General features: G+C 40.9%; 1 protein-coding gene across 6 annotated transcripts in view; it reads right to left on the minus strand.

Moving 5' to 3' along the window:
• The window catches only part of FAM53B (family with sequence similarity 53 member B), a 121867-nt gene that overhangs the window by 52366 nt on the left and 55533 nt on the right, over nt 1-13968 (minus strand). For all 6 annotated transcript variants that reach the window (XM_082222793.1, XM_082222792.1, XM_082222796.1 and 3 more), the window contains one exon: nt 5767-6545. In XM_082222793.1, the coding sequence (XP_082078919.1) occupies nt 5767-6545 (779 nt within the window). The remainder of the gene's footprint in view (nt 1-5766; nt 6546-13968) is intronic.

Genomic DNA, 13968 nt, shown 5'->3' on the forward strand with positions numbered 1-13968 from the left:
CACATTAATCAGAAGTCATTTACCTTTAGCATATACAGTGGTACCTCGGGTTAAGTACTTAATTCATTCCGGAGGTCCGTTCTTAACCTGAAACTGTTCTTCACCTGAAGACCACTTTAGCTAATGGGGCCTCCCGCTGCCGCCGCGCCACTGGAGTACAATTTCTGTTCTCATCCTGAAGCAAAGTTCTTAACCTGAGGTACTATTTCTGGGTTAGCGGAGTCTGTAACCTGAAGCGTATGTAACCTGAAGCGTATGTAACCCGAGGTACCACTGTATGTGAAAAGGAAAACTGTTTCCTAGTCCCCTCTCTCCAAACTATTCACATCTCAACCATGACACAGTTTTTGGGGTTGTTGTTGTTTGATTGGTTGGGGTTTTTTTGTTTTGTCTTTTAAATCCTAATTGGTTTTCGCCCATCCTTGGATGAAAAATGTCCCCTGGTCCTCCCTAAGGTGTATTTAAGGGAAGGCACTGCATGGAAAAACCATGATCAAAATAGCTTTTAGTACAAATTAGAAGAAGGTGACTGATTCTTCACATTTCATTAAAAGCAGCTTCATCTAATGAAAAAGCCTGATTACAATGACTCAGAAATCTGTTTTGCCTGAAAGCCTCCTTGTAGTATTCCATCATGTTGGGCTTTTTAGGACTCTGATCCACCATTTGGGACTAATTTATTTAGTTCCTCCATGCAGATGGTTAAATCACACAAGGACCCACACAAGAGGGGCTGTTCACTTACAAAGATGCAGTAGAAAAGATTTTGTATTGTCTTTCACAGCAGGAACCTTGCTGTACAGAGGAACATATTGTGCTGTTCTTCGTCACTGTCAGATATAGTGCACCATCACTGCTTGGGGGCACATTCAAACGCCAAGTATGTTTAGAGTGTGAAAACAGTACTTATAATATGGCTGTTTTATGTACCCAATTGTTAGCATGGGGCTGAGCTCTGTTCTTCCTGCCTGACAATTGCCAGGAAAAATGTGGGAATATCTAAGTATTTTGGATTCAGATCAGCAAAGCACTAAAATTAATAGAAGTAATTTGGGGAATATCTAGATGCATAAAGCAAGGGCTTTTAGCTTAAAGCACAATACTATAATTACAAGAAAGACTGCAACTTAAAAGTAATTGCACAAATTATCTTCCAAACAGGAGTGTGTTTCTCTTTTCTTCAGCATCCCAGGCAGAGGAAGTTAGCTTACATGGGGTTACTCAGGTCCAAAGAGGTGGGAGATGCATGGGATGTCTACTGACATTTTTGTTTTTTGCTTCAATGGAGCTGTAGGAGCCTGTGGGCTTGATTGGAATGGTGCAGGGAATGCTTAACTCTTTCCCTACAGGTTGTTTTTCCAATCAAAATCTCTTCCCTTCCAAGCTGCTTTCTGCCTGCATGGCAGAAGACAGGAGGCCCTTCAAATATTTTCTCTTACAATTTTGATAAGAACAATTGGCCTCTAGGAAAAGGGACACACACACACACACACACATACACACACACACACTGCTCCGTTCAAGTTCACAGTCCCCTACAGACAGGATTTCAGTAAACACAGCACATATCAAGAGGCTGCTCATATACCCCTCCTACATCTTACCTACTTTGTGTAGGGTCCCAGCCTCATATATGTTTGTATCTAACTGGTGCATGAAGATGTTAAACCATAGAGTAAGCAGTCCTGCCAGGCTTAGCCTATGTTATCACTTCCCACCTGAGAGGAAGTAGATCAGGAAGCCTTTATAATCTCTCTCTCTCTCTCTCTCTCTCTCTCTCTCTCTCTCTCTCTCTCTCTCCCTCTCTCTCCCTCTCTCTTTTTCTCCAAGTATCTTCTTCAGTATGTTCAAGGAGCTCTGAGCTGGCCACTCCAGCCACATGGCTTTAACCAACTTGTTTGTTTCAGATCAGAATTGAGTCTGAAACTAAAGTTTTTTCTACTCCAAAACTTTTACCTTTTGTAACTAAGCAACGTTTTGACTGCCTGTGCATCTTTTCTTACTGCTGTATGGAAAAGCACATGAATCTGAACTTTGAAGAGTTTTGTAAGCATGTGGTCTATCTCTATGCCAGGCAAGTGGGATAGCTTGGAAAGAGCTTTCAAAAGCGAACTTTTTGGGGACTCACTGGAAGGGCACATTTTAAAGGTTTTTCCACACTTTTGTTTGCAGCGTGTTTTGTGATGTTAATCTCTGCTGAGGTTCTGCCACTTGCCCCAAACTTGGGTTCCAAGATTCCAGCATCTTGGCCCTCATTAAAAGTATGATGTGTGAACTGGCACACAGCTGCTGAATTATATTGTGCATATGAAGGTTGGCAAAGCAAAACAGTAAAATTTAATGTCAACTTGCTGTTGTATTTAAGGCCAAGACAGAGCAATCCATACCAACACTCGTGCATCATAACTCATATGAATCAATTCAAAAAAGCAGTGATGGAGAACACTCAGCCTAATCAGGCAAGCCAGGCACCCCCATTTGGCCAGCAAGGCTGATTTGGCCAAGCCCATTTGCCCTACACCTGATGTCATATATGGGTATGGGACGTAAAGATGTGGCTCTCTGCCAAAATCTGTTCTTGATTTCAAATGACAAAGGCACAGGAAAATGGGTCACATCAGGTGACAGAAGGGGTTTGGGGAGGTGAGGATACAGCCCGTGAACTGGATCCAGTCGCCCCCCCCCCCAGTAATGAAATATGAAAAATCCACAAAGCAATGCTGCTGTGCCACCTCCATTCAGTGGTGCAGAACTACTACAGAACTGAGCACAGACAGAACCCATTTGGGTTGGATCCAGAATATGCATGTTGGGCTTAGCTGCCCAGTGAAATCAAGGGTAGTGGTGGCTGGTCCCCATTTAGACTAGTAGGCTAGAAGGAAGGGGAAGTGCAGCCAGAGCCAATGGCAAGTAGCAGGCCAAATCTAATTCTGTCCCCTCTTCCTCCTGCTGCTGAGTTCTGCAAGAGCAGCTCTTAACAGTAAGGAAAAGGAAATTGCTACAGGCAGTGCCACCTCCAGAACTTACTGGAAGTAAGAAGGCAAGCAGGTGAGGAAAGACTGAGGGCAGATGAAGGTTGATGGGGCAGTGCCTCATGAATGGACCAGCCTCCACTCAGCGATGCGACTTGAGTCATATTCTACTGATGCCCAAGTTCAACTAACTTTGGGTGCTTCCATACTGGGAGTGAATACTGCAGATGGGTCAATCAGCTATCATAAACAGGTCACTGGCATGAAACTTTTTTAAAAAATGGATTTTATGTTGAAAGGGCAAATCCATACTAAATTTATCCTTCGGGTTTTGTGTGGTGCTGAGCAGTCCATGAGCAGCATTGACCCCACAATAAGCACCCATCCAAAAGTACCCTTTGTCAGGATCCAACTCATAACCATGGTAATCTACATGGTGGTAAAGGTGACACTAGTTCCATTTTACTGCTCTCTTGCCATCACTTTTCCTGGTAAACACATAACTTTCTGCCACAAATTTTCCTATCACAATTTTAAGAGGACACATGTTTGCATAATCATGGACACTTAACTCTATTCCAGAGCTGCTTACAATGCTACAGCAATTATAAGCCTCCAATGTACTGCTTTAATGTATGCCTGATGTACCTGGAGCCCTGCAGATGAAAAACTAAGCCAACCACATAGGTTTGTTTCATTCAGAGGTCCCTTTTACACCTCCTGCTTCCAGCCTCTACCACTTCCTTGGATACCAGCCTGGAGCAAATGAAACAACCTATATATACCTGGGTACAAACATGAATGACTATATAATTTAAACTGTTTCCACAAGTAAAAGAAAATGAAAAGGCCTTCAGTGATGCTAGCTGTGTGATTTCAACTTGGGACTCGTAAAAAATAATAAGGTTGTTTTTACTACCTATCCAGTTTATTAGCTAATAAAGCAGCTTAGCATATTAAATTTCACTGACACACATTTTCAAAGGGGGACTTGCAAGCAGTATAATGTAGTATGTTTCCCCCCTGAAATCACCCAGGCATGTTATTTTCTTACCCTTTTTATCTTTCAAACTTCTCTAGAGAAGGAAAAAGCATTCCCATAAACACAAAAGAAAACGAACTTATTCAATCACCCATAGAGTCATAAAAGTATTGCAAAGCATCACGGTCTTATAAAATGAAAATAAATGAGTTTCCACTGTCAAAAGTCATTGTGTTGGATAAGGGGAAATAGAGGACAACTGCAGCTTTCTAATCAGCTGTACCTGCCTGGGAGAGTCACTGTTAACAAAAATAGCTAACAAAAACAGCACATGCAGCACATTTCATCTTGAGCCATATTGACTATGGAAAGGCAGCATACAATTAAAATGGATGATCTGGCACCATTTTTTAAGGAAGTGTCACTGTAATCCAAAGCAATACAAACAATGGGAAAGGATCGTATTTTCATGGCGGTGCAACAGCTGTTTTAAGAGCATACAACAATGTTGAGAGTAGTACAGGTAGTGAAAAGTGAACGATGGGGGGAGCTTTTTTTTTGGCTTGCAGAAATCAATAAAGTAAAACAGGAATTATGCCAATAAAGCAGAGTTAATGCACTGCTGCTGGAGGGTGGGGGAAGCTATCAGATCTATAAACCCTAGTTTATCTCTGTTCTACACAAGGGTATCTTTATTTTATCAACAAGTGTATGCCTATAAATTACAGACAAAAGAAATGCTGAATCATTAAAAGAAAACCCTTGATTATTAAGTAATAAGATGAAGATGGTTTGGAGTCCTGTTCTTCGAAGGGTTCTTGTAGCTTAGTTATGTACCACTCAATTTTAAAGGCCACTTATCTCACAAATGGATTCCGAAAGTTAAGAATTTATGGGAGCAACATCTTCCCTGATGTGCACTTCAGATCTCTTGTCTGCTCACACTTTGGATTCCTGACTAAAGGGGAAATTTTTGACCTTTGTTTCGCAACTGAAAATGAAACGTAATAAAGAAGTGGAAAATTACAGAAGACAAGACTGCTTGAAGTCAACACTCATAGAGAGCAAAGTCCCCAGTTTTGAGAATTCATCCAGAAATAAAACAAACACTAAGTACCATTGAGGTGTTCCTTGGCTTCCCACAGCATGTGCTTGAAAGCACCTCTTCTGCAATTTATTACAATAACTTTGTTTTCATTAAAAACCAAACCATTGCTTGCTGAAACTTATGCTGCCTATCTATAGGAAACACCATTTCATTCAACTGAGGCTAAGCTATCTAAAGTGACTAAGTTATGCAACAGCCGTCAACTTCTTCAGACCCAGAGGTCACGTTTAACCCAAACTTGTATTTGGGGATCTATTTCTTAATCTTTTGCCATATAAGTGCATGGTGGTCATGATCCTGTTGTGACCTGCCCCCCCCTTGGATCAGGCCATGATCCACCAATTGAAGACCAGTGAGTTACAGATTATGAATATAAATAAATTTTCAGAAGAAAAACCTTTCATATTAGGGCATGGAGGGCTAGTGGTTATGATCCTAAATATCAAATCCATTAGAAAAACAATCAGTCTCCTACTAATAAAAGGAAAGGCCAGAAACAATTACCTCTACTCCAAGCAAGCAAAACAAAACACACAATTGAACCAGGTTTTTTTGGGGGGGGCGCGGAATTCAACCAGTTTTCCGCTTTTGTTAATTACACAGTATTACCACATCAGTGTGTTGCACACTGTCTATAATGTAAATACATACTTTATGTGTTTTGTAAATGTTTGGCCTAACCATACGATATAATTAACTCTTACCTGGGTCATCTTGGCAAGATCCAGTGAAGGTCTTTGTTCCTTTACTTCTTCAGGCCGCCTTCGTTTAATTCCAACTTTCTTGTCGTTAAGGACACATGGCTGGGACCGGCTTCGGGAAAGCCCATTGGAGCGCCTTGTCAGCTCTGGGGTTGAGGCAGGTGTGCTGCTGGCTGAGGGCAGGCAATATTCCAAAAAAGAAATCTGATCATGGGAGCAGGAGAGAGACCGCTGGATGTCAACCCTGCCACCTTCTACAGAGCCGTGGTCGCTGCCCCAGATATCACTCGCCTGCCCATAAGTGGCTGACCTTCTCATTCCTTGGCATGGCTGACATCCTAATCTGTTGCTAAATGCAGACTGGTCATAGGATGAGGAAAGAGTGTTTGACCTGGAAGGAAGGCTAAAGCTTGAACTTCTCTGCATGGTGGTGAATCCATTGGAATAGCGCTGGACACTTCCGCCACTGTAACACCGTCTCTTTTCTACAGGAGTCCAGACCTTTGATCCTATAGGCCTCCATGAAGCCCTACAGCTAGACATCTCATCAGAAAAAGAGAGCGACCTACACTGGCGTTTGCTGGGAGGTGCTGAGGGATTGCCATTGCGGTCACTGAGGCTGAGGTCTTTGATCAAGTTGGTCACTGCGCATGTGCTAGCTGCCTCTCTCTGCCATATGGCGTTTTCTTCGCTTTTGTCAGGCAGGCAGTCCCAAATGCTGGTGCTTGGCTGATCGATCTGAAGGGGACATTTCCTACTGAGATCTCTCCATCTGTCATTTTCTAATTTGGAAATGATAAAATGATATACATTCATTAGCACCAATTAGCAATATGGTTCACCTGCCATATTTTTTTAAAAAAAACAACAAAAACAACAATATATCTCATGGGATGCTTCGCTATAAACTAGTTAATTGTTAGAATTTGGCTTGACAAGTACTAATTGATTAAGGATGGTGGGACAAACAAGCTAGTTATCTAAGGAACAGCAGCAGAAGAAAATATTGAAAAACAAGCGGCAGTGTGTTTTTAAAAAACCTTAAACATAAAGGTTTAATAATGTGAATGAAAGAGTTTAAAGAGGGTCAAAAATCAAGACAGGCACAGTATTAAACATTGAAGTTGCTCAGCCTATATAAATTGATGTCAGATCTTTGTTCTGTGATGAACAGTAGCAGTACAGACATAATGTTCTCCATGGCTAAGAATGCCATCTTTTCAATAAGACCCACTTTCATCCAGGCACAGCTGCTGCTCTTTGAGCAGGTCTGCAGCAGTTTGAAGATCTAGGCTGGCTGCTGAGTTATCTAGCAGCGTTTTGGTGCTGCATTTTGTTCTATTTCCTCATAGGAAACAAACACAATTATATTTTGTTTCCATGCAAACATGAATAAAAGGACAAGCAGTTAAGTCATTTTGAATACACACTGGACTCAATGGCAACAATGAGGAAGAACTGAGTTGTTTTTTTAAACAGAAAGGGCACTGCAAGTCCAAAACACTTAGGTCGGAGATCAACATATGCTAGTTATTAGGTGTGTGTATGGATAAACTTATTTGCAAGGAAGGATGGAAGCAAGACCATCTATCACAAGGATAGTCATAATTTTATAACTTGGATTTGTAAACAGAAACATGTATTGAATACGTAACGATCACTGTAAAATTCTAATGTGATTATGCCCAAAATGATGAAGACAAGTAGGGCTAAATCTGGAAAAACAAACAGGCTATTCATCATAATAAGCCGTTGGGTAATACAGCTCCACCAACAATGACTAAAATAATAAAATGGTTCCAGTAATATAATAATGATTAAAGTCAAAAGTTTCATATTTAAGACCCCATAGAGATGGATGTCATGAACTGCATGCCCACCCCTTGTTGTCTTCTTCAACTACCATTTACAGATGGATACCCGCACTACCCATCCATCAAAATGCTGAGATCTGGATTTGGATGCAGCTATCAGTTCTGTTTCCCCCCTCACTCTAATGATCACAATGCAAAGCAAGAAATACGCATTTAGCAATTACAGCTATGTTTAGATGTCACTTATTTTCCCACCATATTCACTGCAGCCAACAGAGCATTCTCAGGTCAGGTCACCAGACAAAAGAAACAGAAATAGAAGCTAATTTTACTGGCACGCTGCCATGACCCTCAGGGTTCAGACATCACGTTTTACAACACAAAAAGCTTTGGTGAGTCCATACAAAAGGATACAGGATACCTGTCTCTTTCAACTTTATTTTTGCATGAGCAACTATAAATCTTTTAAAAGAGGCAAATCAAGCAGCACTCGATTTTTTTTACTCCTTTCCCCCTCTGCAAAGTTACCTGCTGACCACTCTACCATATGAATTCTGTTTAACTTCCCCACCAGCTTGGACTTCCAGAGACCCAAGGTTGGGGAAGGCTGGAGTAAAGCAAAGTAGCCGAGAGACCATATTGCTAAATCCACACACTTAGAGACTATATCTTACAAAAGGGCATGAGGCAACTTGGTCCTAAAATATAAAGGAAGCACAATGCAGATATTTCAGGATCTAGCAGAAGAAAAACTGCAAAAGAACCATGTTTAGCCTTATTACAGCTGTGCTAAAGTGTTGTATGTGGAGGTTCGTCTCCTAACTTACGGTCCCCTGACATAGGATGGTCTGGCAAACAACCAATCTGACTTGGAGGTTTCTAAGCAGAGGTTGGATGGCCACCTGTTATGTATGGCCTAGTAGAGATTCTTGCAGTGCAGGGGGGTGGACTAGATTATGCTCAGGGGTACCTTCCAACTCTACAATTCTATTATTTGATATTAAAAATATTACATAAATAAATATGAATATTTTGAATATCTGGAGGCACTGACGGGTGTATGAGTATGTGCTTTACCTTTCACACAAACAATTTCTTGTGGCAATTTTGACTAAGACAGACGTGATTAGGGTAAACAGTCCATGGGTATAGGATTGTGCTGTCAGCTCCATCACTAGATCCTCTTTCCATAGAATAAAAAAAACGATGGGCCGATGGGCTTAGCAGAAGAAGCCTAAGAGTCTTTTGAACCAGGTACATGCTTCGGTTTGTAAGCCTCAGCAACCTCTCCCTTTTTGGGGGTAGAAATCCTCTTCTCCCGTTAAACGAAAAGATATTTGACATAAACATATTGCCTTAACTATTATGCACTGGATTCAAAGCAACTTGTGAATACAAGACTACAGATTCATACAGTGATCCTTGCTCTGTAACTTCTGACTTCTGTTTTATCCATTGATCCAGTTATGGCAAAGAGAAAACAGAACAATTATTAGAATAGGGTGGGGGGGGGTTTTGCTCCAAACAACGTATGAATATATGGTTTCCTCCCCACCCCCAGTAAGTGTTTCAGGTGAGTGGCAAAAAGACACTGAAACAGTAACTACATAATAATTCACCATAGGCAGCTTATTCATTTCAGAATCTCACCTACATCTGCTGTGGTTGACAGCTATTAAGGCTTGCCGACTTAAATGTGCCTGACACTAGCTTTGTTAAATAACAAGCCACGAAAAAGCGGTGGAGAACAACAGGTTCTGTGCTATTATCTGAAAGTGATGCTTCTTCTTTCTCTCTCTCTCAAGAGACAAAGGAAATCAAAAGATTGGAACTGAAACTGCTTATGCATGAAATATGGTTTAACCATATTTGAAAACCCACTTAACATCCTATTCAGCACAAGCCATAAATAAAAACTGAAATCATTTCACTTTGAGAATGTTTCTGTTTTTAGAAACCAGTGTTGCTGGTTCTTACGGTCAAACCCAAGTCAATTTAATTGTCCACTGAATGCAGTTCAAACTCAACATCCTAACAATTTGGATAAATGAAAGGGCTATTTCAGCCGGGGAATATGTACATGGTGGATTCAGAGCCTGGGGTGATGGATATTTTAGTAAGGTGATTCTAACTATAAGTGTGTTTGTGTGTGCAAGCCAGCACACATACACTGTGGATATTTATTAGGAGAGTAGCCTGTGAAGCAATAGACAATTTAAGTGCCAAGAAAAAGAGATTACTCTTATCAGCAAACGATGTGAAAGTCCTCATCATTCTTGCTGCCCTCTGTTTGTAATCTAGGAGGAGGGCAGGGAACAAACCCTATGAGGGAAGCATCTTCTAAATTATATCACTGTTCCCCAAGGTCTCCATTTTACCATTTAGAGGTTTTTCACTCAAAATCTGAATACAACCCCTCCTCACTCAATCTCTATATGCTGCTCCCAGCTGTCTGTGCCAATGTTCTTGACTGCCACTATCCTTTACATCAGACACAATTTTCCTGTGTACAGTGTTGGCTGGCACTTGCTGTTGCTATTTAGATGCTTCCTTACGATGTCCAAAATTGACTTGTTTTTTTGCTTTAAAGGGATTATCTGCCTTATTACACTGCCATGCTGACATAATTACTGCAGTGGTGATGCAGCCAGAAGCTTACACAGAGGAACTCTATTAGGATGGCCAAGTGCTCTGCTTTACAGAAGACTGTCCTCTCTTTAAAATGCTGCCTGTTCCATGCACAGTCAAAAGCTTTAGAACCATAAGAAGGGAAGGCCGAGGCCCTGAAGTTGCCCATTGATTCTTTGCAGCTGGACACAGACAGATCACCTGGTCATAGTCTCCCCCACTATGGGGAGATGTGTTCTACTCTTATTTTTCATTTTCATTTTATCAATTTTCTTTGCAAAACAAAACAAAAAAGTAAAGATGCAGCATAAACTAATAAACGAGCATGCAAACTCTCAAGCAGGCAAAAATAAATAAGCAAATAAAGTATTATATGTAAAGACCAATAGTTACTCTTTAAACTTGTTTCCAACAGTACATATGGTTGCATATTATCTTGAGCCTTGTTGCACCAGTACACCCATTCTTCAGTAAATAAATTATCCCTTTGCCTGTGTTCTCTTAAATGCAGTGGTTGGTTTAACCATTATAGTATTCATTCATAAGCTTTTATCTAGACATACAAATTAGAATATGCAATTCTATGCAAACCAATGTTGTCTTTCATCTTAATTTTTGTTTATGTATATTCTCTTTGGGGACAATATGCAAGTGGCTACTCTAGACAGCTTGATCACACACCATTGACCCCACTGACCACACCTCCATGACCTGCTAGCCGCCCTGGCAAGTCTAGTGGGCAACTGCTGCCACTGGTATCAGTTTAGCTTTTCGGCCTATACATTTTCAGTCTCCATTGGCAAGTAAACAACAATAACCCGAGCAGTTCACCTTAGAGGTCATCAATGTTGTGGTTCTATAGTCTATTCAGGGAAAGCCAGTGGCTCACAGGCTAAGGATGTTTTTCTTACAAAACAAAATCAGGTGACACGATGCAATAGACTATTCACCCAGCCATAGCTGCACATGATAAAAATGGCAATATAAAAATGTCAGTAGTGTCCTCAAAATTCTTTCAGGGAAAATATCAGAATATTGTACTTTCATCACGTGTGTGCTTTAGCAAGAACATTACACCACAGGAAAACTGAGAAGGAATGCCACCTTTTGAGGATTCTAAGTTGGCCTTTCTATGAGAAACAAAGTTCATGTGCCCTTGAAGACACCTGGAAGGAAAATATACAGATAGAGAACCAAGAACTAGCAGGCCTTGGTTGGAATTAATGGCTAAATAGAGCAGAATACAGAGCTGATCACTAGCTGATGACCTAGTTTTATGAATTAGACCACTACTGCAAGAAAACTGGAACACTTCTAACAATGATTCAGCTAAAGCAGACACTGGCTAGTGCGAACTTTGTAAACTCGGATGCAGCTAGACAATACTTGTGTCACCATTGCAAACAAAATGTTCTTGCTTTTTTGAGCACTTGTGCTGCTAACCCAAGTGTGCTTTCTTTTTTTATTACTGTACTGCAATGTGCCTTAAATCAGGAATTGACAGCACTCACTAATACAATATGAAATTAGAAAAGTGGAATTAAAATTATATTTGAAGATATATAAATAATGTCCTATATACACATAAATGTTTCTTTTATTTCATTGAACTAAACTAAAAAAATAAAAAAAGATGTTCACTTGATAAACTGGTGATGTCTCGCACCAGCAGATTTTCTAATACAGAGATAACTGGAAGGATTATCCATACTTTATTTGTACAGATCTACTGCTGATTACAATTCTGCAATTACTTCTCATCTTTATTTTTTCCAGGCCTCGGTTTCATAGACTGTGAACTCTCTGGAGATTTTGAAGCATCCGTTTTCAGTTACCAGAGCTTTCACCTGGGTGATTGCAGTTGGCAAGCAAAATGGAGCCACCGAAAATAAAGAGGTAACAGGGACCTAAGGAAACCAGAAGTTGTGCTGGTTGTGCGAGTCTATCAGTCAAGTCTTCAGAGGAAAGGGAAAGATGGATCTGGCCTGCACAAACTCCTCTAACAGGTTCTAGTAAGTGTAAGGATTGTGGGGATAAGTACCATAAGATTTAAAACCTCACAGTCTTGCACTACACAAGGATGTTTCAGGAAGGGAGCAAGGGGATGGGGGGGGGGGAGACACATTTTCTCCTTCCCAGTTTCCAAAGCTACTCCACCACTTGGAAATGAAGGACTCAAGTTTCGGGCTCTCTCTCTCAGCAGACCTCACTTCCCAAATCTGCTCCAAGGGTTGACAGACTCTTCCCAAAAAATGTTGAGGGGGTGGGGAGGAAATCCTATTTTATCGTATGCAAGTACAGCAGCCCTTTGGGGCTCCATGATCTCATGTGGGTTACATGGCTCAAGTGGGAGCATGAGACGTGCATCCCGGTTTTGCGACTTAAGATGTTGGAAGGTATGGAACAGTATGGAAGGGTGCTTTGAAAAAAGGAAAATGCCGTGCATAGGATCAGACTTCATATATAAAGCTAGGGCAATGGCTTAGGGGGCAGGCCTTAATATTCTTGCTCGCTATTCCTTAGCTGGCACAAGGCCTACTGAAGTAAATGCAGCTTTCCCCTGCAGAAAAGTTTGGGAGTTGGAGCCAGCTAAACATAGAGACAGTGGTACCTCAGGTTAAGTACTTAATTCATTCCGGAGGTCCGTTCGTAACCTGAAACTGTTCTTAACCTGTAGCACCACTTTAGCTTATGGGGCCTCCTGCTGCTGCCGTGCTGCCGGAGCCCAATTTCTGTTCTCATCCTGAAGCAAAGTTCTTAACCTGAGGCACTATTTCTGGGTTAGCGGATTGTGTAACCTGAAGCGTATGTAACCTGAAGCGTATGTAACCCGAGGTACCACTGTATTACCTATGAGCTGAATTGGCAGATATTCCATTAGTAACAACTGCAGGTTGTTTTCCACTTGTGGTTGTGAATTTTAATTTTCTGTTGTGACTAAAGAACTATTTCAGAAGCTGGTTATGAAGGAGATGCACTATGCTGCTTTCTCAATAGGTGTTATGTTGATATTGTTCTATAACGGGTGGGGAACCTGTAACCCTTCACATATTGTTTGGACTCTGACTCTCATCAGCTTCAACCAGTATGGCCAGTGGTCAGACATGATGGGTGCTATAGTCCTGCGCTCATTGGAGGGGCACAGACATAAAAACAAACATTATCAATGCCAGTTATACTTGAAAATAATTACATTTAAATTATAACAAATACTGTTAGAGCATAATAAAAATGTAAGTTACCAAATAAATAGGGCAAATGGGGGAAATAGGTCTATGATCTTTTTCTGTGACATAAAATATATAAAACAACATACTGCAGCAACTCAGCATCTTTATAGGCTTTGTGATATTTTGAAGTCTGGGTGGGGTTTGAGCATACAAATGGTTTGGATCACACAGTGCAGAGTTTTCTTTGCCAATATTTTATCATGATCTCTTGCACCTGCATTTAATTTACTTCCTTGTGTACTATTTGCCTGGTATGCCAAGAGTGTTAGGAAACCAGCAGTTTGTACTTTCCATTGCACACTCAATTTATGAAATATGTGGCTTCACATTGTAGAATGAGTTTAATGGCAGTAATTAGCTGGCAGTGATGACACAGAAACCACTCGTGCTTTCCTGCTGCACCCAACACATACACACAAAGATTTTCAAAGATAAAGCATCTAGGTTGGAGGGGGGGAAATGAAATGACAGCACAAAGTGTGCCTCATCAGAATAAAACATCACAGCAAGGTCTGTGGCTTACACACATGCAT

This window comes from Podarcis vaucheri (assembly GCF_965113315.1).
Source record: "Podarcis vaucheri genome assembly, chromosome: 5".
In the NCBI taxonomy this organism is placed as follows: domain Eukaryota; kingdom Metazoa; phylum Chordata; class Lepidosauria; order Squamata; family Lacertidae; genus Podarcis; species Podarcis vaucheri.